At 43.1% G+C, this 24,598-nt stretch overlaps 1 protein-coding gene across 4 annotated transcripts in view; it reads left to right on the top strand.

Annotated features, from left to right (window-relative positions):
* ASAP2 (ArfGAP with SH3 domain, ankyrin repeat and PH domain 2) overlaps positions 1-24,598 on the top strand; it is a 181,347-nt gene that overhangs the window by 99,773 nt on the left and 56,976 nt on the right. For all 4 annotated transcript variants that reach the window (XM_087437175.1, XM_087437174.1, XM_087437177.1 and 1 more), the window contains exons 4-9: positions 3,674-3,748; positions 5,490-5,539; positions 8,286-8,415; positions 13,106-13,191; positions 20,366-20,441; positions 20,733-20,819. In XM_087437175.1, the coding sequence (XP_087293301.1) occupies positions 3,674-3,748; positions 5,490-5,539; positions 8,286-8,415; positions 13,106-13,191; positions 20,366-20,441; positions 20,733-20,819 (504 nt within the window). The remainder of the gene's footprint in view (positions 1-3,673; positions 3,749-5,489; positions 5,540-8,285; positions 8,416-13,105; positions 13,192-20,365; positions 20,442-20,732; positions 20,820-24,598) is intronic.

Below are 24,598 nucleotides of genomic sequence, written 5' to 3'. Positions count from 1 at the left end.
CATGGTGGATTGCTCCCATGTCTGTGACTTGGCCCACTGCTCCACGCTGTTCCTGTTGCCTGGATTACCTTCCACCCCTTCTTGCAGACAAAATTCTCCCTGTCTCTTGGAGGTCTAGCTCACATAACCCCTGGTCAGCAAAGATTTCTCTGGTGTCTGGACTAAAAGTAATTTCTCTTCTCGGAAATTCCGTGGTGTTTTATTTATGACTCTTAGAGTTTTCACATGGCAGTTTACTTACTTAAGTAGGTGCTTTATCTCCGCTATTAAACCATGAGGTCCTGAGGACCGAGGTTCTGTGTAATTCATCTTTCTCTCCTAACCACTCTGTACCTCTCCACCTGCATCTCCAGTCACTCCCTGAGGGCCCATGTGCCTCCTTTGTAGCATTCATCGCAGTTGTAATGGCTGTTTAATGTCGTGTTCACCGCTAGCCTGTGAGCCCTGTTTCCAGTATCTACAGTGAAAGCAAGCCGGCCAAGTGTGTTTGGATAGCCATAGATTTTCACTTTTCTCCACTTCAGTGTTTCACTCTGGATACCAAAGCTTAGTTTACCTCTTCTTACCCTAATACCTGTCATAAGTACCTAAGTTCTTATTTGAATTGAATAATGAATAATTTTAAAATAGATGTATAAAGCAAATTCTGATTGAGGTTCTTTTCCCCTGCTGTAGAGAGTCTTGTTTTTCTCACTCATTCTTGTGTACACTCATACTTACATACACCTGTCATAAAAAACCTCAAGTTCTTTCTAGAATACGATTTTTTAATTTGTAAGCACCTTGTTCTTTTCTCCCCCAACCCACCTTGAACTGAGTTGTTCTGGTGCTGTTGGCTCAGCCTACCACCCTGAGCAGCTCTGACCCTCCCCTTCGAGGTGTTTTCCTGCCCTCTCTCTTGCTCGTGGCTTGTCTGAGATGGTGCTGCGTTGGCTCCTCTCTGGGCAGCAGTCAGGACCAAATTGATCTGTGCCTCTGACTCCAGCTGTGGCTCTGTACGATCATGTGGATGAATGGGCAGTGTCTCGAGGCTCAGTAACTGGGACAGTCACCTCCTTCCCAAACCCAGGCTAGCCCACCTGACTGCTCAAAGCCAAAGTCAGCATTTCTTTCCACAAGGAGCCACTGGTGTCTGTACAGACTACAATATGCTGCATGTGGTATGTCTTAGACTCTTTGTTTAATTTCTTGGTGTGTATATATTTATTCTTCCTCTGAGATTGCAAGCGTAGTGTTTTATTTTGTAGCCAGCTTGTTGCTGTCTATAAAATAGGCACTCAGTAAATGCAGGATGAATGAATTAATGAATTCACACATGCATTCACTATATGATGTTTGGTTTGAAAGTATTAATGTATCTCTAGATTCTGTCTCTTACCTGTTAGATACTCAGAAAAGTACTTAAGTATATTGATTTGTTCAACCAGTGTTTATCAAGGATCTGCTTGGGCTAGTCTCTGCTAAGTGCTATGGAGAATATAAAAATGAAGTACACGTGAAGCTACCCTTCACAATTTATGGTGTGAGAGTGATAAGACAAATGCAGGGTAAAACCTGTCAAGTACCTTAATAAATTTTTAAAAAAGAAGATATTGGAGGATTTGGAGAGGGAGGGATGTTAATGGAGATGGTAGCCTCTGAGTAAATCCTGATGGATGGATGGGAAGGCTTTGAACAGGGGGACATGGGGAAGACACTTCAGCTGGGTGGAACAAATTGAGCATGAGCATAGAACCAGGAGAGCAGAGAACAGCAAAGAGTTGTTTGGCCACATGTGAAGATACAAAGCGGCAAATATGGTTGGATTGTGGAGAGTCTCAAATGCAGGAGTCAGTTTAGTCTTTATCAGGGACATGACGCCAGATAAATCTGACAGAACTGCGCAGGAGGGGTCCAGACAGGCAGAGATGAGGAAACGGTGTCCGAGAGCAGGGGAAGCCATTGCCTCAGACCAGAAAAGAGGCAGTGACCCCCGCCCCCCAACATACCCAAGGCACAGGGTGGTGAGAATGGCAGGGAGGGGAGTTGGGTGGCTGAGCTGGCTTGGGCACATAGAGTGGCTGGTAGGCCAGTGGAAATGTGGAACAAGACGTGGGGATTGTGGCAGACCTGTACTTCTCACTTGTGTTTATTCCTGCCGAGGTTTACATGGAAACTCAGGTGTGCTTGCCATCAGAGATTATTCACCAGCACGCCTTTTATTTGTCACCATTCCTTGCAGTCATCCATAAGACCTCGCCTTAAACTCAGTTTTTCAGTATTTAAAAATTTAACTCTTAAGGCTAATCCTAGCCAGTCATAGCTGATTGCACTACACTTGGAGAACTGCCAGGTGCGTGATGAATGCTGAGTTGTGTAAGCCTAGGACAAAAGTTACCAAAAAAAGGCATTTCTGAAATGACAGTCATTAATTGATCATTTATTTGGCAGGATTGGTGGTTGGTGCAGGCGTTATTACACACCTTCCCAATATTTTTCAAGTAAATTTCTTTCTCTGTTTTGAAAATTAATATGCTGAATAGTGTATGGAAATCAGATCCCATATTGCCTTAAAATCATGCCTATAGTTGGTCTTCCACTTCAAGGTAATTCCACTAAAAATAAAATGTTCTTTGCTCGATTGTAAGAATGAATGCATAAGGTTCCAAAGTCCTCACTCTTGTCTTTCTCCTTTTATAGGCCCATAATCTGAGTGCGTGTACCCAAAGTGGTACATAGGCCACAAGGCCTCAGCAGTGCCAGCTGGCAGTTGTGTTGACTTAAGGGAAAGATCTGAGCCTAGGGGGATGAGAAAGTAGATCTTTAGCTTGTTTTCTTGTTGGGGAGGGACTCTTTTAGGGTCCCTTTTAGGGTCTTTTAGGAAGTCTGTGCCTTAAGGTTCTTCCTGATGAAGCTCGGTGTCTTTCAGTTTGCTCACGTTTGAACTGCCAGCCGGGACGGCCTCTCTTGCACTGAGTGTGCTCCGAGGTGTCAGGAGGGTTTGATTCTATTTAGTTTAATCCATGGTGACAACTTGTTAAGCCACCATCTCTTGCCTTCTTGCTTCAGGGAGAAGAACTGGGACCTCAAGACCTCGCGTCCCTCCTTTTCTTATTCATCTCCTTTCCCCAGCAGAACATGCACACAAACCCGCGCGCACACACGCTCATTTCTTTTCTTGTTCTCTCAACATTTACTCATACACGTTCACAGGAGACAGATGTCCCCTTCGTTCTGTTTTTCCTTTTGGCTTCCCCTGATAGGGCTGTGCTGGGGAGACTGGGATCTGTGGGCCTGAGAACTAAGCAAAGCACAGCCCCAGGACATCAGATGGAGCCACGAACGAGTAGGAAGTGGGTGTGTGCACCTCTATTCCAATATCTTTAAAGTAGTTCGGTCATTGATTGTTTTGAATTATTTTTTTCTTCATTGTAATGATTATCTTTCACAAACTTCATAGCTTAATAATAGAAAGTTATTATTGTGAAAAATGGACGCATGTAGACTTTTCGCTAGTTATATGTTCATTTGTAAGATAAAATCATTGCAAAGAACGTCAGAAAGAATAAGGCTGTCATACTTGTGCTGGTCAGGTTTTAAGTGCAAGTTAATTATTACCAGGTGTTCTCTAACGTCCTTGCTGTGTCCTTACTTTAGATTAAAAAGGAAATTGAATTTTGTTTCTGTTTTTTAGATTCAGAATATGAACAACATCATCTCCTTCCCTTTGGACAGTTTGCTGAAGGGGGACCTAAAAGGAGTGAAAGGGGTATGATATTAAAAATCCTGCTCATTGGGGATCATTTTTGTGGAACGTGGAATCACAGTCACACCGGCCTGTCTGGGCAGCCGCCACATTTGTGCATTCTTACTGGGATGGCGGGACACTTCCTGTTGCCGCAGTTTCCCTGATTTGCCTTCCTGGCACTGCCTGTCAGCCCCAACAGTGGTGACTTAACGGCCTTTCTGGTCGTCCTGCTGGCAGTCTAGGAGGACGTGAAGGGAAAGAAACTGCGCTTTTGGAAACTGTAAAGGATTTTTGGGCTCCGTTGAGCAGGGAAGCCTGTGCAGAGAAGTCTGGTTTTCCAGTGGTGTGTCACTGATTGACCACTGGGAAAAGGATCCTTGTAAGGATGTAGCTTCCTGATGGGAAACTGCACCAGTAAGGCTTGAGCCTACTTTATTTTTCAGTCTTTCAAAGGATGTTCGTTGTTTCGAAAGTGCCTTGCCACATATAAATACTTGAGCTGAGAATTGTTTCACGAGTATGTGAGTGAGGAACAGTCAGGGCTTGAGTGGTGTTTGGGTACCAGATGCTGAGCAGTAAGTTGCTTTTGCATGTCATTGGCGCAAACAGCTGTATGCTGTGAAAGGGAGATGATTGTGCCCGAGTTCTTAGGAGACTGAGTTCTATGATTGGATTTGCACATGATTCCTGGTCACATCTGGCACATCCAGAAGCCCAGGCTGGCCCATCTCCAAGTCCTCTGCAGAGGCGTCTCAGTATCTCCTTCACAGAGTGTGCCAGGAGAGCTGCTGGGGCGGGGAGGGGTGGGCCCTGTGAGCCGTTAGGACACCGAGAGACATTACTCATCATCTTCTTGGGGCCCAGAGAACATGTCAGCCGAGTTAGTCAGAAAAATGGGAGGCAGAGGGAAAAACATGCAAATATATAGAAGCATGACACATCACTACTCATGAGGCTTTTGGTATAGCTTGAGGCTGAGTAGGCAGAGGTACAGGTGTGGGAGATGAGGCTTATGAGGTGGAAGGGCCAGTTCATGGAGGGCCTTAGATGCCAGGCTGGAGGGCTGAGGGCTTGTTATAACACCAATGAAGAGCCAAAAAATAAAAAATGAGCCTAGCCCCTCCCACCCTCTCCCAAAAAAAGGGTTCTCTCTTCCAAAAGAACCCTGTTAAAGGGAGCATAAGTAGATGGGAAACATTTGATAGAATTTCTAGTGGCTCAGTACATCTTTGAGCCAGGCTTTATGTATGAGGTTCTACATTCCAGACAGAAGAGTGGAATCGAGAGACCTCAGGAGAAGGTGAATGGCTTTTACCCTCTTACTGTTGAGCCCAAATCAGGGTGACATGTGTTGGAGAGACTCCTATATTAATAGAAAAAGTCAGAGTCCCTTTCTTTTAGACACTAAAATACTTGCAGAGTGGGTTTAATTTCAGAATAATCCTGGGGCAGAGGGTAGAGTATAGGTGAAATAAGATGGGTCATGAGTTAATACTTGTTGTAACTGGGTGGTGGGTACATTATATTCTCTGTGTGCATTTGGTGTATTCTGTAATAAAAATTTTTTAAAGAAAAAGAAAAAAAGGAAATGTCACCACTAGTCCAATTAAAAACCTGTGCTCTAAGTTCTTTATTTTTCATGAGATCACATACGTCATTTATTACAGAAATTAATGCTCCTTTCAGGATTAGTCTAGGGATAATTTATCTTGCCCAGAAGTTAATGATTAGTCCTGTTTAATTTATGCCTCTCTGTTTACAGGATCTGAAAAAGCCTTTTGATAAAGCTTGGAAGGACTATGAAACAAAAATGTGAGTGTTTTCATTTCAAAAAATAAACATAGGTAATTTAAGATTTCAATTTTGAATCGAGCTTTTATTGCTTAAAGGTATTATCTAAATAAACCTTAATCCAGGAAAGAATTCACCAGAACTGTATTGCTGTGGTATGTTAGGATGCCAGATGCTTTCATACTTGGTGTCTAAATTCCATGATGTTGACTCTTTAAATAAGTTTTTCCTTGTCCCTTTCTGTTATGTCATAATGGTTACAGAATGTTATTTTCAGGAAAGTTAATTGAAGGAAAGTAAGGCCAATTTCTCTCAAGAGGTGTTTCCTTCCTTTTTTTTTTTGAAACGTTCTCCCCATTTTATCACCATTTATGACAGCCGCACCATTTTCAGACTTCGTCTTCCTGGTGATTTGTGAAAGCCATCTGCCTTTAGCTTTGTGTCTGCAACCCCCTGCCCCTTGGTTTTGCAAAGAGAGATTGTTGGAACATCCTCCCCTTCAGCTTAATTTGATGGCTTCATCTGCTGGGAGAACACGAGGAACGGGTCCCTTGATTCCTGGATATGCACCACAGCTGCCACAGGAGGTGGGGCTACTGCTGCTGTTTGACTTCCGGCAGTTGTGACATTCCCAATGACAGTTTCTCATTCCTAGAATGGAGAAGATTGAGCTTGCTAGAATTGGGCTAGCAATTGTGGGGATGATGGGTACAATTATTTCAAATATTTGAGAAATAGAAAATATTTTTAAATTCCTCGTGTTTGCTTTGTAATTGCTGTGAAATGGTTAATAACGTAGAGTTTTCTGAGTGGAAAGAGAAACTTTAATATGAAGCCATCTGGTAAAGTAAGAAGTGTTGAGAAGAAAGCCATTTCAGATATAACTACAAGTATTTAATCGAGTTTGCTTTTTTTCACCAGCCTTGGGTGTCTATTCAGTGGTGAAGGATCACAAAGCTCAAACCAAGGAATACCAAATTTTTGATACTTGTCCCATCCTGGAAATATTAAATTTCCATACTGGAAGTTGCTTGGATCCTCAAATTCTGGAGTTTCACTGATGGCGTACATTCATATATAAGCACAGGCGGAGTGTTAAGCTAGAAGGTCGGCTCAACCCGAGAGACTCCCATCTTGCTATCCCTGGCCCTTGAGCATCCTTCATGTGCATACCAATTCAGTGTAATAAATGGGGAAGGGATCACCATTCCTGCTTTACCGACGGGAAACCAAGAGTCGGTGGTTTGCCGCTGGTCCTTGAGCCAGGGCCAGGAAGTGGTTTGCTGACTTCCATTCAGCTGCTCTCACTGCCACCCTAAGTGCTTCAGAGGAGATGCGTCTGTGCATGAACGGGTTTCTGAAGAGGGCTGTCTGAGAGAGTCATCTGGTTCTGAAAGGGAAAGATTTGAAAGGAAGATGAGATCAAATTCTGTAAAATCAAGACACATGTAGATAGGATGGGGACAGGATTACTCATAAAATCGCAGAATTTAAGAATGAGGGAGCAGCGCCCTTTAAAACTTGAAGTAATTCTAGGATAAATAAAGGAATTAACTCTTTACCCATTTACATGTGAGATTGATTTATCCCAAGAGGCCTTGTGATATGTAATAAACAGGTGTAGACGTCTTTGAAATTCCTGGGCAATACCTGATTATTACTAGGATGACCGACGTCTGGACTGTGTCTTGATCCCTCTGAAGTGGTGTCAGGGGGAGCCTTGGAGTTCACTAATTGTATCCCAGGGACCTCAGGGGCCCTTCTGGTGCATTAATCCATTCAACAACATCCCTACCAGATGGTCGTGTGTTTATTTATATTCTTATACCCTCATTGATTCATTCGTCAAGTACCTACTGTGTGCCCAACGCTGTGCCTCAAGATAAAAACAAGAATTAGAAATGATATTTCTTGCCTCTTCTTAAATACCCCCTCCCCAAATGATGGGACACTCGAACCCAAAGTAACCGATTTCATGTTGAAAAGCTTTCTAAGAAATGCTACCTATGTCTTCCAGTGTCTACCTTGAGGCTCTGCAGAAAATGTCTACCCCCTTCTCTTTGTGGCAGCCTTTATATTTTTGAGTGCTTTCTTTGGTTTTGTTTAGTCTCCTTTTCTCTAGAATAAAAGTTCATTTACTATTTCAAGCCCTTCTTAACTGATGTGATTTCGTGGCTGATTCTCACCCTGGTCACTCTTTGTTGGACGTGCTCCACTTGGTCAGTTGATACCCTGAACTGCACACTTGACACTTATATAACGCAGCTCAAGCGTGAGATAAACATGGAAAGGGGAGTGAAGCTTAAAAACTGAGAAGGTCGTTTGTTTCCTTCTACAGCGGTGAGCACTGTCCTAGTCATGACTTCACTGAGTTAGGAGTGGAGGGAGATGAGGAGGGCACAGGGAGAAAGTGCAGGAGGGGAACTGGGAGGTCAGGAACCATTACTGGCCACACGGTCCCCTTTGGACGGTTCAGCAGCACACGGTTGAGGCATGAGCACACTATCTGCCTCCTCTGACCCAGATCCGGCACAAAATAGGCACTTAGGAGGTATTTGTGGAGTAAATACTCAACAAAAAAGGGAAGTTTGACATTTTTATGAGTAAATGCATTTTCCTTTCCAGTAAATTAAGAGGCTGCCCTGTTCCTAAAAGACTCGGTGAGCGTTGGTCTCGCGGGCTGGGTCGTAGGATCCCTGCAAGGCTGTGTAGTCTGGAGCGCCGTGCTGCAGGCATGTCGATTTATCCTTGCTTTTCTCGCATGTAGAACCAAAATAGAAAAGGAGAAGAAGGAACATGCCAAGCTCCATGGGATGATTCGTACTGAAATAAGTGGGGCTGAAATTGCTGAAGAGATGGAAAAGGAGCGGCGGTTCTTCCAGCTGCAGATGTGCGAGGTAAGAGGCTGGGAGGGGGCAGGTTCCGGGCGCCGTGGCTACAAGCAGCCTGCCTTCACCTGCTCGTGCACCAAGGGGAGCGTGCGGTCTCCTGATGAGCACTGTCTTCTGACTTCTACCAGGGGCTTCAGAGGAAACACCGTATGCGTTATTGGACTCTTGTCTGTCCCATTTCTGTTACTTGGGGAGCCTTAGTCTCCTGGAGGGTGGGATTAACCTACCAACCTTTTATTAAAGGTAGGGAAAAACAATTTAAAGAATGTCCTTTCTGGCCTCACATGCATACTCACTCAGACTTGCCTCCTCTCACTGGAACTGAGCTAAAAATTTCCCTCGTTAGGTGTTTTTTAATGAGGTGTATCGGTTCCCATTGTACCAATGGAATCCATGATGGCAGAGGGGCTGTGAGAAGTCACCTGGAAAAAAATGCAGCGTGTGGTGCCTGTGTGTAAGTGTGTGAGAGCGTATTATGGAAGCCAAGCCACCTGCCTCAGGAGGTGCTTCCACCCAGATTCCACCTGCTCGGTGTGGGGACGCTTATCAAGGCAAGAGGCCCCGGTGCCCTGGGGAGCTCCTCGGCTCCGCTCTGTCCTGCAGCCTGAGCCCTTGCCTTGGGAAGGGGGAAATGGCAGGGCTGACACTCAGAACATTTCTCTGCTAGAGGCTTAGGGATGGAAAAGATTCAAGACCAAGCATGAAGGCTTTTGCTTCCAGCCTTTTTATGCCTTTCTTGTGGGTCTGTTTGTGAAAACGGCATATGGAAACAGTTCCCACTTCTGCCTGAGGGTTCACGCCTCCTGCCTCTGGCAGTGAAGCCCCTTGTGCTTTATGGCATTTGTGTTCCCTCTTATAGCAGTGCAGACCTCTGTTTTAAATGTACAGAATGCATGAGTGATGTTTGTGACAGATATTGAGACTGGGGTCAGCCAGATCTTGATTCCCCATGAGCAGTCAACAGCAAAGCTAATCTAAAAGGCACTTTTTGATTTTGGAATGTTTGTTTATTAATTGCAGCAGGAGCTTAGCCTTTATAAATGTATATTGTAGAAGTATATTTAAATGTTTTTATTTCCAGAACAAACTCTTAAGTAGTCAACAGAGGAGAATCAGTCTCAGGGATTGGGGTTATAACATTTGTCTGATATTAGTATAGCCATTCCAGCTCTCTTTTGGTTTCTGTTTGCATGGAATTTCTTTTTCCATCTTGTGCTTTCAACCTGTTTGTGTCTTTGAATCTCAAGTGCTTGCTGTAGACACTCTGTATTTGGATCATATTTTTTAATCCAGTCTGACAGTCTCTGCCTTTTTATGGGATTGTTTAATCCGTTCACATTTGGTGTTAACTCTCGATGTGGTTGGATTTACATCTGCTGTTTTATTTTCTTGGTTTTTTTGTGTGTGTGAGGAAGATTCGCTCTGAGCTAACATCCATGCCAATCTTCCTCTATTTTGTATGTGGGTTGCTGCCACAGCATGGCCGCCAGCGAGTGGTGTAGGTCCACGCCCGGGAACTGAACCCGGGCCACCAGAGTGGAGTGCGCCGAACTTAATCAGTAGGCCACGTGGTTATGTCTCATGTCTTTTTTGTTCCTCTGTTTCTCCTTTGCTGCTTTGGTTTTCATTAAGTGAATATTTAGAAAGTTAACTAAGCTCAAAGTGTTATTGTAGATGGGAAAGTGGATGTTTTTATATACTTGTTTTATAGACAGACATCATATATAGTAATACCTGCCTGGCCTGTTTCACATAGTGTTGGAGAAATCAGCCCAGACAGTAGGAGTCAGGGACTAGGAAACTGCTGCATGTTATACAAACACAAGGTTTTGTTTTTATTTAATCAAGGTAGAATTAAGTAGTAGTGTTTTACAAAGAGTGGATTTGGAAAGGGTCTGAGTATGCGTTCAGGTTGTGCTTTCTCAGGCTAGTAAGGTGGAAATCTATTTACCTAAACTCTGCGGGACTGCTTGTTAAAAAATGGTTAATGAATTGTGAAACTTAGCATGTTATTAGCATATCCTTGAAGTGAAGCCGGTTTCACGCCCAGCTCTGTCATTGCTTTCTAGTCTGCACCCAGCACTAGCTACTTTTCTTCTTCTGGGTCTAGGTGAGTGGATCGTGTGGACTGGTTAAGTAGTTTATTTTATCGGAAATACACTGTCTAGCTGATGCCTCTAAGTCATTCTCATGAACTGTCTGTTGAGCGAGTCCCCAGATGGTTGTCAGGCCTCAGTCTGTGCCGAGCCTAACGGGGTCCCTGCCTCTGCAGAGCTGGCGGTTAGCGGAGTCAGGCACTATGTGCACATACAAAAGCAGAGGTGAGGTTGACTGGCAGTGAAGTTGGAGTTTACCGAGGGGGACACATGTGATGAAGGATATGCACGTTGGCCAGACAGATGCAGGCTGGAAGGGGCTTTCCACGGGGAAGAAAGAGCATTGGAAAAGCAGTTCCCCGAGAAGCCACCATCTCAAAGTGAATTGATTGCCGCACAGTCATTTAAAATTGTTCAACAGTTTCTGCAAACTGAAGTTCTCAAACTTTTTTTTTTTTTTTTGTGAGGAAGATCTGCCCTGAGCTAACATCTGCCAATCCTCCTCTTTTTGCTGAGGAAGACTGGCCCTGGGCTAACATCCATGCCCATCTTCCTCCACTTTATATGGGACGCCGCCACAGCATGGCTTGACAAGCGGTGTATCAGTGCGCTCCCGGGATCCGAACCGGCGAACCTCGGGCCGCTGCAGTGGAGCGCAAGCACCTAACTGCTTGCGCCACCAGGCCGGCCCCTGAAGTTCTCAAGCTTTGTAAATGCTTTGTAAATGTTGTTTAGCTGTTTAAAATTTTAATTGCCCGGATCTAATCTAGACAGAAGAATGGCTTTTAGATGCTTATTTTAAAGCTGTGGAACTTTTTCTTCAAAATGATTTCTATAAAGAAATTCAGTGTGCCAAATAAGTCATACGGAACTTCTGTGAATAGAGAAGTATGAGGTATCCTATCTTGCTTATTTATGATTATAAAAATATGTACTTTAAAAAATTGGTGTGTACATATATATATATATGGTCAACATTTAATCTATAAAAAAATTTTAAATCACCCCAAATTTTCAAAAGATAACCACTTTGACATTTAGCTAACCATCTTTCATATACCCCTATGTATACCTTCATAAAAATAATTTATATAAACAGGATCATTCTCTACTGATGCTTTGTAACCCGATTATTTTCACTCAGTAGTATGCCGTGGACATCTTTCCTTGTCAGCAAGTCTCTACATTATTGACCTAATGGTTACCTAGCATTTTTTTGGTGTGGATGCACCATACTTAATCCCCCATTCTTTACATTTGGGTTGTTGCCGTTTTTCATTTTTACAAGCAAGTCTGTAAGGAACCTCCTTTTCTATTTTACCTTTGTAAACTTTCATGATTATCTTCTTAGAATCTCTAAGTTCCTGTAAGTAGAATTTCTAGGTCAAAGGGTATACACATTTTAAAGTTTGACTCATTGCCAAGAGTCTTATTAACCATTTAACCATTTTGATACATTGCGAGACATCTTATTCAATTAACAGTGAATAAATATCAAAAAGAAGGAGGGAGAGAGGTTGGCCCGATGGCATGATGGTTAAGTTCACATGCTCCGCTTCGGCAGCCCCGGGTTTGCAGGTTCGGATCCTGGGCACGGACCTACACACCGCTCATTAAGCCATGCTGTGGCATCCCACATACAAAATAGAGGAAGATGGGCACCGATGTTAGCTCAGTGACAATCTTCCTCAAGCAAAAAGAGGAGAATTGGCAATAGACATTAGCTCAGGGCCAATCCTCCTCACCAAAAAAAAAAGAGGGAGAAGAGGACATCAAGGCAATTGATGTAGGCAAAAGGAAATTTTGTAGTTTACTGTTTCAGAGCAGCTTCCCATCTCCTACTTTGGGCTGCGTGGCAGACCTGGGAGAGCACTTGAATTTGAGTTTCCCGGGTTACAGCTCAGAAGCCTGTGTGATCAGCAGGGGTCAGGGGCTCTTTCAGGGGGCAGGCAGGCTCAGAGATGACATGTTCTCAGGATTCTTTATACCACATCCTGACAGTGGAGGGGAAAGGGAATTTAGGGAATCTTTGTCCTATAAACCTTTAGCAAAGAACAAATATATTTCCTGATGCTGGTTTTGTAGATCCCTGGGGCTTCCTGATGTCTTCGTGGTTGGTAATGAATTCTCCAAGTTAAAAATGGCTTTAATTCATTTCAGTTTAAAATTTGGTTTTTATAACAGTCACATTTTTTTTTAAGTGTCAGGAAAGTATTTTAGGATTAGAGATGTGGTGACACGAGTCTCAACTACAAAAGCTTAGCAGTTAGTGTTCTAGACAATAACCTGCCTGAAGAAAGGGACCTGGGACAGAAGTATGCGGACAGGGAACATTTCTCCTAGCAGGTTAAGACGGAATGTCTTAATTACGAGTTTGTGGCACTTAAACGTTTAATTACCTGACCATCATGTAATTCATATGGCACCAAACTAAAAGAAACATCTGGTTATGGCATTCAGATGCATTAAGCATCTACCATGAGCTGTACCCACAGTAAAAGATGTCAGAGAAGTAGAAGAGACGATCTGTCCTCAGAAGCTCGTAATAAACTCATGTTCTGCTTATATCGATGACATTTCCTTTTTTGTTTTTTTAACAGTATCTGCTGAAGGTCAATGAAATTAAGATTAAAAAGGGAGTGGATTTACTTCAGAATCTGATCAAATATTTTCATGCCCAATGCAAGTAAGTTCTTTTTCTTTGTCATGATGTTATTCCAGATGTTTGTTTATGACAACTTCTGGTAGGTCTGTAGTATTGAGGAAAATAAACACTCATTTAAAAATCTATAGTAAAAGGAATGAAGTACTGACGCATGCTACAACACAGATGAACATTGAAAACATGTTAAGTGAAAGAAGCCAGGCACAAAAGGCCACGTACTGTATGATTCCATTTATTTACGGGTCAGAAATAGGCAAATCCACAGAGACAGAAAGCAGATTAGTGACTGCCAGGGCTTGGGGGAAGGAGGAAGTGGGGAATTACTGTTAATGGGTACAGGGTTTCTTTTTGGGGTAATGAAAATGTTCTGGAATTAGGTAGTGCTGATGATTGCACAACTTGGTGAATATACTAAAAACCACTTTAAAAGGGTGAGTTTTATAGTTTAAGAATTATATCTCAATTGAAAAATAGTATAAAAATCTACAGTAATTATCAAATATACTTATTTTTGTTCTTTTTGTAGAGGGGCAAACTACAGATTATCACATATTTTTATTAAAAGAGAAGTGGGATGGTATTAATGCAATGTGTTAAATTAAGAGAATACTTTCATAGATTCCTTATCGTTTAAGCAAATGACAGTGATGAGCAAAGGCGGCTGTATGTGGAAGAGGAGGAGAAACCCCCGCGTCCAGGCACTGCCTCAAGTATTCCCCTTTGCCACGTGCATCAGCCCTTCACAACCAGGCCTCACCTCTCAGCCCTGATGTCTGTCTGTCTTTTTTTTTTTTTTTTTTTTTTTTTGTGAGGGAGATCAGCCCTGAGCTAACATCCGTGCTAATCCTCCTCTTTTTGCTGAGGAAGACCGGCTCTGAGCTAACATCTACTGGCAATCCTCCTCCTTTTTTTTCCTCAAAGCCCCAGTAGACAGTTGTATGTCATAGTTGCACATCCTTCTAGTTGCTGTATGTGGGACGCGGCCTCAGCATGGCCGGAGAAGTGACGCGTCGGTGCGCGCCCGGGAGCCAAACCCGGGCCGCCAGTAGTGGAGCACACGCACTTAACCGCTAAGCCACCGGGCCGGCCCAGCCCTGATGTCTTTCTTACTCCTTGTCCTCCCTCTCCTCCCTGACCCCTAGTCGCCACTATAAACAGGCCCCGTCTCATTCACTCACTTTCATTGAGTGTGTGTTGTGTGTCAGGCACCGTCCTGGATGCTGGAGATAAAGTAATGACGTTATAGACGTAGTTCCTGATCACATCAAGTAGGAGAGTCAGACGTAGTTCCTGATCACATCAAGTAGGAGAGTCAGACTTAAGCAAACAGACTTGTAACTGGACATTTTAAAAAGTGTTCTGATGTATAGGAATCTAAAAAAGAATATAATAGAAGGACCTCATTTAGATTAAGATTGAGGGCAGGGATTTTTGTTCTTTTTTCTGTTTCATTCCTTGCTGTATTTTCCAGCAGCCAGAACACAGTACCTGGCGCATAGTAGGTAATTCAAGTACTCCTTGAATTAGCTGCAGGCCTCTTTGAGGAGACATGTATTCTGAATCTAAAGGGTGAGTAGGAGCTAGCAGATAAGGAAGAGGGGGAGAACATTCCAGGAGAAGTCAAGGTCTTGAGGCAGGAAGAGGCCAGCGTGACTTCCATATAGTGAGTGAAGGGGAAAGCAGCCTGAAAGGAAACTGGATAGGAAAGCCTGAGAGACGCAGACGCCTTGGAAGTCTTGTTAAAGGTTTTAGGTTTTATCCCAAATGTATTGAGAAGCTCTTGAAAAGTTTTAAGCAGAGGATTCATTCAACAAATGTTGATGGAGTTCCTACTATGTGCCAGGCACTATTTGAGGTTCTGGTGATACAGTCAGAAGGGAAACCCAGTTCTTACACTCATGGGCCTTCAGTTCTAATGGGGGAGACAAAAGTAAACACTTGAGCAATTATGTGACACAGTTTTAGGGAGTGAGCGTGGCTATGAAAAGGCAAAGCAGCGTGATGAGAAGAGAGAGTTGTGTTGATTAGAAACATCCAGGAAGGCTCCTTAGATTCCATTCTGCATTAACAAGGTTACTCTGCATGTTGTGGAGGAGGAATCAGATGGGACAAGAGTGGACGTGGGCGGTCAGTTAGGTACACAGGTCTCGTCCTAGTGCAGTCTGGAGACGACGCTGTCTTGGCCTGGCCTGGTGACAGCACAAGTAGAGGGTGTGGAGTGATGGGAGAAATCTCTGGAGGTCGAATTGCCACACGTATCTACTCGCCTTTCCCCCAACAGGCCGTGCCCCATGCCGGTGTACCTTTGCACACATTGTTCCCTTTTCCTAGAATGTCATTCTGTTCCCTCTGTGCCTTCCCCCAACTTCTGTTCCCACTAAGACCCAGCTCATATGTAACTGCTACTTTGAAGTCTTTCTGGTTTTTCCCTTATGGCCTTACTTATCTACCTCCTGTGTTATGACTATACCCTCCACATGTCTCCACGATGGCGTCTTTCATATTGTGTCATGTCTCCCACTGAAATGTAGACTCTTTCAGGAAGGAGGCCGTGACGTTTATTTTATAGGCTGTAGCACCTGGTGCGTTTACCTGGCACATGTCTGCCACAGTGGACGGTACTGTTGAATTGCACTGAGCTCTGCTTTGGGATTCTTAGTACAACCTTGATGACATTGCATTTCTAAAGCAGTTGAGGTCAAACAGCAAAGGCAGATGTGCTGTGTGATTCATCCTGGGTTAAAGAAGAGCTCCAAGTTTGGAAAAACAGTCTCAGAGCACAGGAAAAGACCCCGAATTCGTAGAATTTTCAAGATGAATTATTTTACAGAGACTCAAAATCCTAACTTCGTGATTAGCATCCAAATTACTTCTTCAGTTCTCATCCATGAAACCTTACATGAGGCGGTTTAGGAAGTGGGGTGCTTCCTTGCTAATTTATTTTTAAGAAGAGGCTATTCTGGGATTTCCTTTTTTTTCTTTATTTTGCCCAAACCGATCAGTTGGGTAGCAACAGACTACTTGTGGAAAAGTGAACTACTTGGCCTTTTATGGGCATGAGCTCAGTAACCTTTAAAAATGATGGATCTTCCATTACTTCCTTTTTGGATGAGTGTGTGGTGTGTGTGTGTATGTCTGTGGGTGTGTGTGTGTGTGTGTGTGTTGCGTGCTCTTCATATCATTCAAACAGCTTTGACTTTTTTTTTTTTTTTTTAAAGATTTTATTTATTTTATTTTTCCCCCCAAAGCCCCAGTGGATAGTTGTATGTCGTAGCTGCACATCCTTCTAGTTGCTGTATGTGGGACTCGGCCTCAGGATGAATGGAGAAGTGGTGCCTCGATGCGCACCCGGGATCCGAACCCGGGCCACCAGCATCGCAGCGCGCGCACTTAACCACCAAGCCACAGGGCCGGCCCCAGCTTTGACTTTTTTAATTCATATTTTTGGGATAAAACGTGGAGCCTGAGTGACTCAGCCTGAGTGACTCAGTCATCGGACAGAGGAGCTGGTGGTCATGTGTGCATTTATGTGCGTGGGAGTTCCTTCATGTCCCCATTTAGCATCCCCAGTCTCCACTCCTCACGCCCGGAGGTACAGTTGTGCTTGACACGTGCTGTGCCCCCGTGGCAGCCTGCTTAGCCGCCACGCTTCTCACGTCTGCTCTTCTCTGCAGGTGTGAAGAGGCCTCTGTGTGTAAACTAGATTCTGGGAGCACGTTTGGGTGTTCACCCTTAGAACTGCTTAGAGATGCAATATTTTGCTTTTTACTCATTTTTGCTTCTCACCTTAAGCATTCTTTTTTTTTTTTTTTAAAGATTTTATTTATTTATTTTTTTCCCCCCAAAGCCCCAGTAGATCGTTGTACGTCATAGTTGCACATCCCTCCAGTTGCTGTATGTGGGACGCGGCCTCAACATGGCCGGAGAAGCGGTGCGTCGGTGCGCGCCCGGGATCCGAACCCAGGCCGCCAGCAGCGGAGCGTGCGCACTTAACCGCTAAGCCACGGGGCCGGCCCCACCTTAAGCATTCTTGAAGAGCATTTCATGTTCTTTGTCTTTTATTTCATTTAGGGAAAGAGTTTGCATCTCTAGTTCCTGGAATATCCCGAAAATTTATCTTACTAGCTTTTGCTGCTGAAGATTGAGGATCCTATTCTCTAATGGAATCTAGAAATAGGACAGTCTTTAAAAGGATAATAAAACAAAGAAAATGGTCATGTTCTAAACAGTGGTAATGAGTGTTGAAGGGACTTGTTCTTTGAGCAAATACCTGCTGAGAACCACTATGACGAGCTGCTGCTTGATGAACTTGGGGTACAGAGTTGAATGAGACATGGGTCCGGTGCCCTGGAGAAGCTTGCTCTAGTGAGAGGGATGGCCAGGACGCAGAGGGCAGACAGGTCACTGCCGTAAGTATGGTGCACTGTTGTGAAGGCTGCAGGAGGAGGGAGAGGCCACCCTGCCTGGTGGGAGCTTGAAGATTAAATCTCAGTGGGTATATTTTTAAGGCTGGAAAACTTGGTCAGGCAGGCTAGAAAACGTTTAATAAAAAACAAAATTTGATATTTGGTAATGTTGATAGTAAATAGTGTTTCACTGAAGCTTAGGAAAGTGTTAATGGGTTCAACCTAAGAAAAATGTGCCAGGAGTTTGTGCTTGGGAATGTCACAGTGATGGCACTCAGTGAAGGTATACCTAGGTGCCAAAACATGCCTCAGTAAGGAGGGTACAGAAAGATAGGGATTTTGAGAATCAGAGGGAGGAGGTTTTCCAGGTAGATGATTAAGATTGGCTAGGCGATGACAAAGATGAAATGCAAATTTGTATCGTTATTCCAAGTGCACTGTCCGGTGTCACGCTGGAACCCATCTCTGTGACGAGACACACTTCTCTGAACGTCTAACTCCACTACCTGGCTCTCCTCACTGTGGGGACAGTCGCCAGCACAGAGATCCTGGGAGCTGTGCACCTGCTCCCGTTCCCACGAGCAGGACCATTTCCGCGTTGATCTCCTGTGATGTTTTTCCTACTCTGTATCCTAGTGTTTTCTCTCTCATTCCTACCTATTTCACAGGAACTTGAAGTGATTAATAAAGTAGTTATAAAAGAAAAAATATAACTGAAACAGAACATGAGAACCAGATGAGTTCATGACGAGAGGGGAGAGCTCCGTTTCTTATTGCTGGGTTTGTTCTTCCAAATTTTCTTTTCAATTTAAAAGGAGAACCTGCTGAGTGCTGGCCGTGTGCTAGAAGACAAAGGCACAGAGATGCATAAGACGTGGCATTTCTGCCCTGACAGTGGAAACAGACATGTGGAGAAATCATTGTAACACTCTGACACAATTGCTCTACCAGAGGCATATTCTATATTCAGGAAAAAAATGAGTTAGGTAGAATATAGGAATGAAAATATAAAATAATTATGCGTATATCTAAAGGTTAAGGTAAGAAAATTCTAATAGCCCAGCTTCTGTGAATCTTAATAACTAGCTAGTAATGGTCATTACCCACATCCTGTGTGTAGGTTTCCCCTTCCTTCCTCCTTGGAATTATTGTATTAAGTGTCATGCTGCATTGTTTTTACAACCCCTCCTGTTTATTACATACTTGATATGGGAAAGTCCCACAGGATTGTTGCTGAATTTAAAAGTACAGTCATGTATCGCCTAACAATGGAGATAACGTTCTGAGAAATGCATCTTTGGGCAATCCGTCATTGTGTGAACTGCATAGAGTGTCCTTACACAAACCTTAATGGTACAGCCTACTACACACCTAGGTTATATGGTACTAATCTTATGGGACCACTGTTGGATCCACAGTCCCCTCATTCACCGAAACATAATTTTGCGGCACATTAATGTGATAAACATCCCCTCACGTGAACACATGTGAAACCCAGATGACTTTTTGAAGATAGTCTCCTTGGTATCCAATAAACTGGGAGAAGTTGGAGACTCTCCTTCCTTCCTTCATTAATTTATTTCTTCATTCTGCAAATATTGTGTGCTTGAACTATGCCAGGGTTTGTAGATACTGTGTCCTTACCCTACTAGAACTCCAGATCTAATGGGGGAATTATATTTGCATAATCACACTAATGAATGCATAATGGCAGTTGTGGTAAGTGTTTTGAAGCAAAAGACAATGTTCTGAGAGAATATAGCAAGGAGACCTCTTTTAAAGTAGGGCGTCACCGAAGGCCTCAATAACGAGACCGTATTTAACTTAAAACTTGAAGAATGACTGGGAATCAGCCAGACGAAACAGAAGATATGCTGCAGGGAGAAGCCTTTAGAGGGAAGAAACAGCATGTGCAAAGGGATTGAGGCAGGAAGGATTTGGCGGCCGTAGAAGAATAGAGAGAGGGCTGGTGTGCCTGGAACCTAGTGAATAAAGAGGGCAAATGATGTGGATTGAAGCTTGGAGACATAGGCAGGGCCCAAATCACGTAGGCATTATAGGCTTTGTTACAGGTTTTGCACACATTGGGAAACCTTTTCTTCATTCCTCTCCAAAGGGTTGTAGACGACACGCTTCAGAGGCAGTGCCGAACCTCAGCGTACTGTTGCTGCAGAAAAACTTGTCTAGCTTCGATTGTATTTCTGGTATCACTTGTTATAAATGACTTCACAAGCATTGAGTTCTGAGCCTAAAAAAAAAAAAAAGTTCCTTTTGATATTTGATCTCAGGTTCATAGCCATGGTTCCTACTCTTCAGACGGGGTATGGCCATTCATGTGCGGCGAGCTTGCTTGGTTTTTTCCTGCATTCTTTCTTTTTTCCATTTAGCTCTCACCTGTCAAGGAAAATTCTCAAGTGTCTTATCCTTGTTTCCACCCCATGTTTTCGTGGCTTCAGACTCTTCCACTCCTGAACCAAAGCCTTTGCTGCCTTTTGTCAGTAGAGTCCAGTTTCCCATTATAAACTGAAAACTTAGGGTTCATTTTATATGAGTCAAGAAAAATTACAAATTCTTAGGCTTATTGCAATTCTTTTTCTATTCACTTCTCATAGTTTTGAGTGTCATTTTATTCTTGGTTTGCCTGATATTTTGAGGTTCCGTTTATACAGTCTTTTCCCCCAGGAATTAAATAATGATTTCAGTCACTTTCCTTTAAACAAGTTTTTTCTCTAACAAGATTTTTTTCTCTTTTATGAAACACAATCTGTGTTTCTTCTTTTTTCTCCTAGTTTTTTTCAGGATGGACTGAAAGCAGTTGAAAGCCTCAAACCTTCCATTGAAACACTTTCAACAGATCTGCACACAGTAAGTGTCTCCCCTCCCGCATCAGTGTTGAAACCGGTTTTATGCGACAAACACTTTCACTTAAATGTTGCTTCTGTACAATCTTGTGTTTGCGTGATGCACAATCACAGACTAACAGCCCGGCAGTGCCACTTGGAGTACAGAGTTCCTGTTCCCGTCCTTTGTCTTGGTTGGCGAAGGTTTGACTAGTGACAGAGGCGTTCATTTCATTTATGTGGAAATGCCCTATGAGCGCCAGCAATTCACTGTACCTCAGTCAGGCTTCTCTCTGTTTTGTTTTGTTTTTTAAAGATCAAACAGGCCCAGGATGAAGAAAGAAGGCAGTTGATACAGCTTCGAGACATTTTGAAATCAGCACTGCAAGTTGAACAGAAAGAGGTGAGGGGATTTAATTTTGAAAGATCAGGATTTTCTACCTATGTCTCAGAGGCTTTGGGACTGAGGAGTGGGGCTATGTCAGGCAGCACCAAAATATTTAGTTTATTCTTTAAAATATGCTTATTTCATGGGGGGAAGCATTTACAGTAGGCATGGCCTTAACGGCAGTGTATAAACCTTTTTTGCTCTGTCAATTGCTAGATGAGTAGCTCTTAGCATCTCTATCGCACAGACACTGGTTATTTATGCCGTTGATTTTCTACCTGGAACTCTGTGGTTTCTCTGCCTGATACACGTGGCCTCTGCCCACATGGGCATCAGCAGGTGACAGGTGACCATCTGAATCTTCCAGCCCTGAGACTGTGTTTTGTAAAACGTGAGGAGATAGATTTTCTTCCAGCTGCATTCCAATGGGCAGAAAACCTTAGTTTCTCCTGCATCATCTCTTTCATATAATCACTTCTCTGCATGCTAACACATTCGTGGTGATAATTTGTATTTTAGGGGCTCATATAAATAACCATTAAAAAGTAAATTTTCAAGGTAATTTTATGATATCTTCTCTATAGTGTGGATACTATAATGTGAAATTTAATGTAAATCCACTGCTTTGTCAATAAAGGAATATGTCTAAATATATAGCTAGTAGATTTTAGATAAATAACTCTATTAAACTACTTAGCTAGCATATAGTCCGCTGTTGGCAGTTTGGTATGCTCTATTTTGTTTTAAGTTCTTGTACTATTACTGAATGTTGTTGTTTTTCTCCCAAATGCATTTACCTTTTGTGACCGAAGTCTAGGAGAGTAAGTAGTTCAGTATTTTAATAAATTGGAGAATTTGCATGTTTTCTTCGTGAACTTCAAAAAATAAATATTTCTTTCATGTATAGATTAATGGCTAGTAGCATTTCTAATTTTAACCCTTCCTCTTTCAGTAGCAGTGGGTTTTATGAAAGGCTAAAGAATTTAAATGCACAAATATTAGTGAAATGGAAATTTTCCAAGTTTACAGTTTACACTTTTGCCATTGCTCCTTTGTGGAAATGAAGAGCTCGCCCCCTCCCCTTCCACTGCATAGCTGAATTCTACATGTCCTTCTAGTCCATCTTAAGCCCCACACCTGGAGAGCTGCCTCTGCTCACCCTAGTCCCAGTGCTCTGAGTTCATATAGCACATTTTGTTTGAAAGACTTGGTTCAATCACAGCATATTCGTTTTGAGTTGTTGGCTGCGTCCTCAAGTGCACAGATGCTTTTTCTCTAGCTGGACCTTGAGCAGCTTGCGGATGCCCTCCTGCCTTCTGTGCCTTTCCGGCTATCATATTGTAGTACCATATTGCTCATTTAGTGGGTCAGCTAAGTGAGAGATTGGCAGGTTGAGGTTATATGAAGTGCTAGAAATTGCCGACAGCATGGTGACTTCGTCCCAGTCAAGAGAATATAGGTCCTGACACTTTGATATTCCCAAACATGGGATATAAGCAAAAAGACAAAAAATAAGTGTATGGAATACGGAGCAAATAGTGGCCCAATTGTAACTGGAAGAGGTAGTGCTAACGTGGGAGCCAGAACACCGTCAAGGCAGCCGGCTCTCCAGTGCATTGATGGGAGTGGTTGAAAGCAGCTTCTGTCTGAGAAGGAGGATCAAACCCCTGAAGCAAAACTCAGGTTTAACATAAAGGAGAGCAGTTGACGGAGTTCACTAGCACTCTGGGCAGCACTCTGGGCACAATGTAAGGGCCACGTTGGCTTTGGCTGTGCAAAATTAGGAGGTTTGGGAAAACTGGCTGTTGTCAGAAAGCAGATTTGCAGTAGCTTTGCAGAAAAGCATAACAGATTTACCAGCGCAGACCAGAAGTCTTTTATGGTTTGTTGTTTTTGTGGTTTTTGTTGACCAGCCCATCTGCCCCAGACCGCAGAGAGGGATCCGTGAACTTTTTTACTGCTCTTAGGCTTTATGTCCCAAGACCGACCTCACCAGTCTCCTGGGTGTGACTGTATTGTATTTTCTGTATATCACACTCTGTGTTGTTTTTTGATGATGGTATTCCGTAAATTGGACTGTGAACAGCCAGAACTTCCAACAGAATTGCAAGTAATAGATAAATATGTATGTTAAATTTTACATATTTTAAAATAATTTTTATAATTGGGGTTCCATTTTGTGTCTCTCCAATGACGAGAATTGAATATGTGGGCCTTGTTGTTTAGGCTCTCATTCCCTTTTTTTGAATTCTCTTCTGTGACTTAGAAAACTGAAGGTGTTGGTGGATTTTATTCAGTGTTAACAAAAATTCTGACTAGATAATTACAGTTCATAAAAATTAGGTAACATGCCCCAGGGAAACTGTTGATAGTAGGAGCTACTCTTCTATTTCCTTCCTGTAAATCTCAAGCTTTGATCTAAGGGAGAAACGTGGCCATTACATATGGTGACTTTGAGCTGCTTCTCTTTGTCACCTGGGGTTATATTTTGGAAAGGAAACTGTGCCATTATGATCCCAGTGCCCCCACACCTCTGAATCACTGACATTCATGTTTCGTTATTGATAATTTCTTCTCTGTGTAAAGAGGATACTACTGTTTGATTTTTCCATTATTTTATTATGAAAATTTCCAGACTTACAGAAAAGTTGAAAACTTGTTCAATGAATACCTATATATGCACCATAGTTTTACTATTTGGAAAAGATCCCTTCTACAAAGTTAAAACCCTTCAATACTGCTCATTTTTGCTTGAGCCTTCTCCCTGTCAGCCTTACCTTCTCCTGCCTTCCCCATCCCACGAATGTCCATCTCAGTGGAGTTCTGCCAGGACAGATCCCACTGCTGTGCTGGCAGATTCTCTGCCAGAGCCACATTATTGGCATGTGGGCTCGCTGCTCTTTGATGTTGAGAACCCAGACTGTGCTACTGCGGGGAGGATTTAGGCTCTGGGAGATGGTCTTGGTAGGTCTGAGTGCTGAAACCACAGTGATTTTTCCACTTTGGAGATCTCAAGTGTGGTCTCTCTCTTTGTCAGCTTTGCTTTCAAGTGTCCTTGACTGGCAGGATGTGGTTGAACAGGATGTGCTGTCCTGGTAGCAGAGGCCCATGACAGCTGTAATTTTCTTCTGACTCGAACTTTTCTGGTCTGGGCCTGCATATCTTATCATTCCTGAATCTGGCCTTAATCAGAACCCTCTGGCCAGGTGTCCACTTCCCTGCCTCTCCTTTCCAGATATTAAGTCTGCTGCTAACCTGGGCAGTTTCTCTTGGCAGGACCCAACAGCTAACACTTCATAAGGCCACACAAAACTTAAGATCGTGGGCGTTGCCTGGAATCTGAGAACTTGTCTGCATGTCACAGGATAGAGGATCTGTGGACATTGATAGAATTTTTTGAGAGCCTTCTAAAAGTCCGTAAAATGCCCACTTAACCTATGTGCTTTAGACATACAGTTTCCACACGGCGAGACTCACTCAACCAAATCTTAGGTCGTCCTTGGTTCTCCTAGGGAAACACAGAATATTGGAGAGTCTCCGAGAATCAGGGCAACGTGGTCTCCCCTGGCCAGTTGCCTGTATTTGCCTAATCTATATGTTAGATTCTTCTTCTCCCCAGAAAGAAAGGCTCTTTTCTCTTGGATTATATTCCATTAAATTGAAATCTTGATTCTGTGAAAGGGCTGACTTTCTTTGTCACCCCTTCACTTCATCAGGTGTTGCACAAACAGGTGAAGAAAAGCTTTTTTTGTTGGGTCACCTAAAAGTCACCTTGAAGATGCTGAAATAATTAG

This window comes from Ceratotherium simum, chromosome 11, assembly GCF_057802395.1.
Source record: "Ceratotherium simum simum isolate JZ-2026a chromosome 11, ASM5780239v1, whole genome shotgun sequence".
NCBI lineage: Eukaryota > Metazoa > Chordata > Mammalia > Perissodactyla > Rhinocerotidae > Ceratotherium > Ceratotherium simum.
This window is presented reverse-complemented; position numbering and strand designations above follow the sequence as displayed.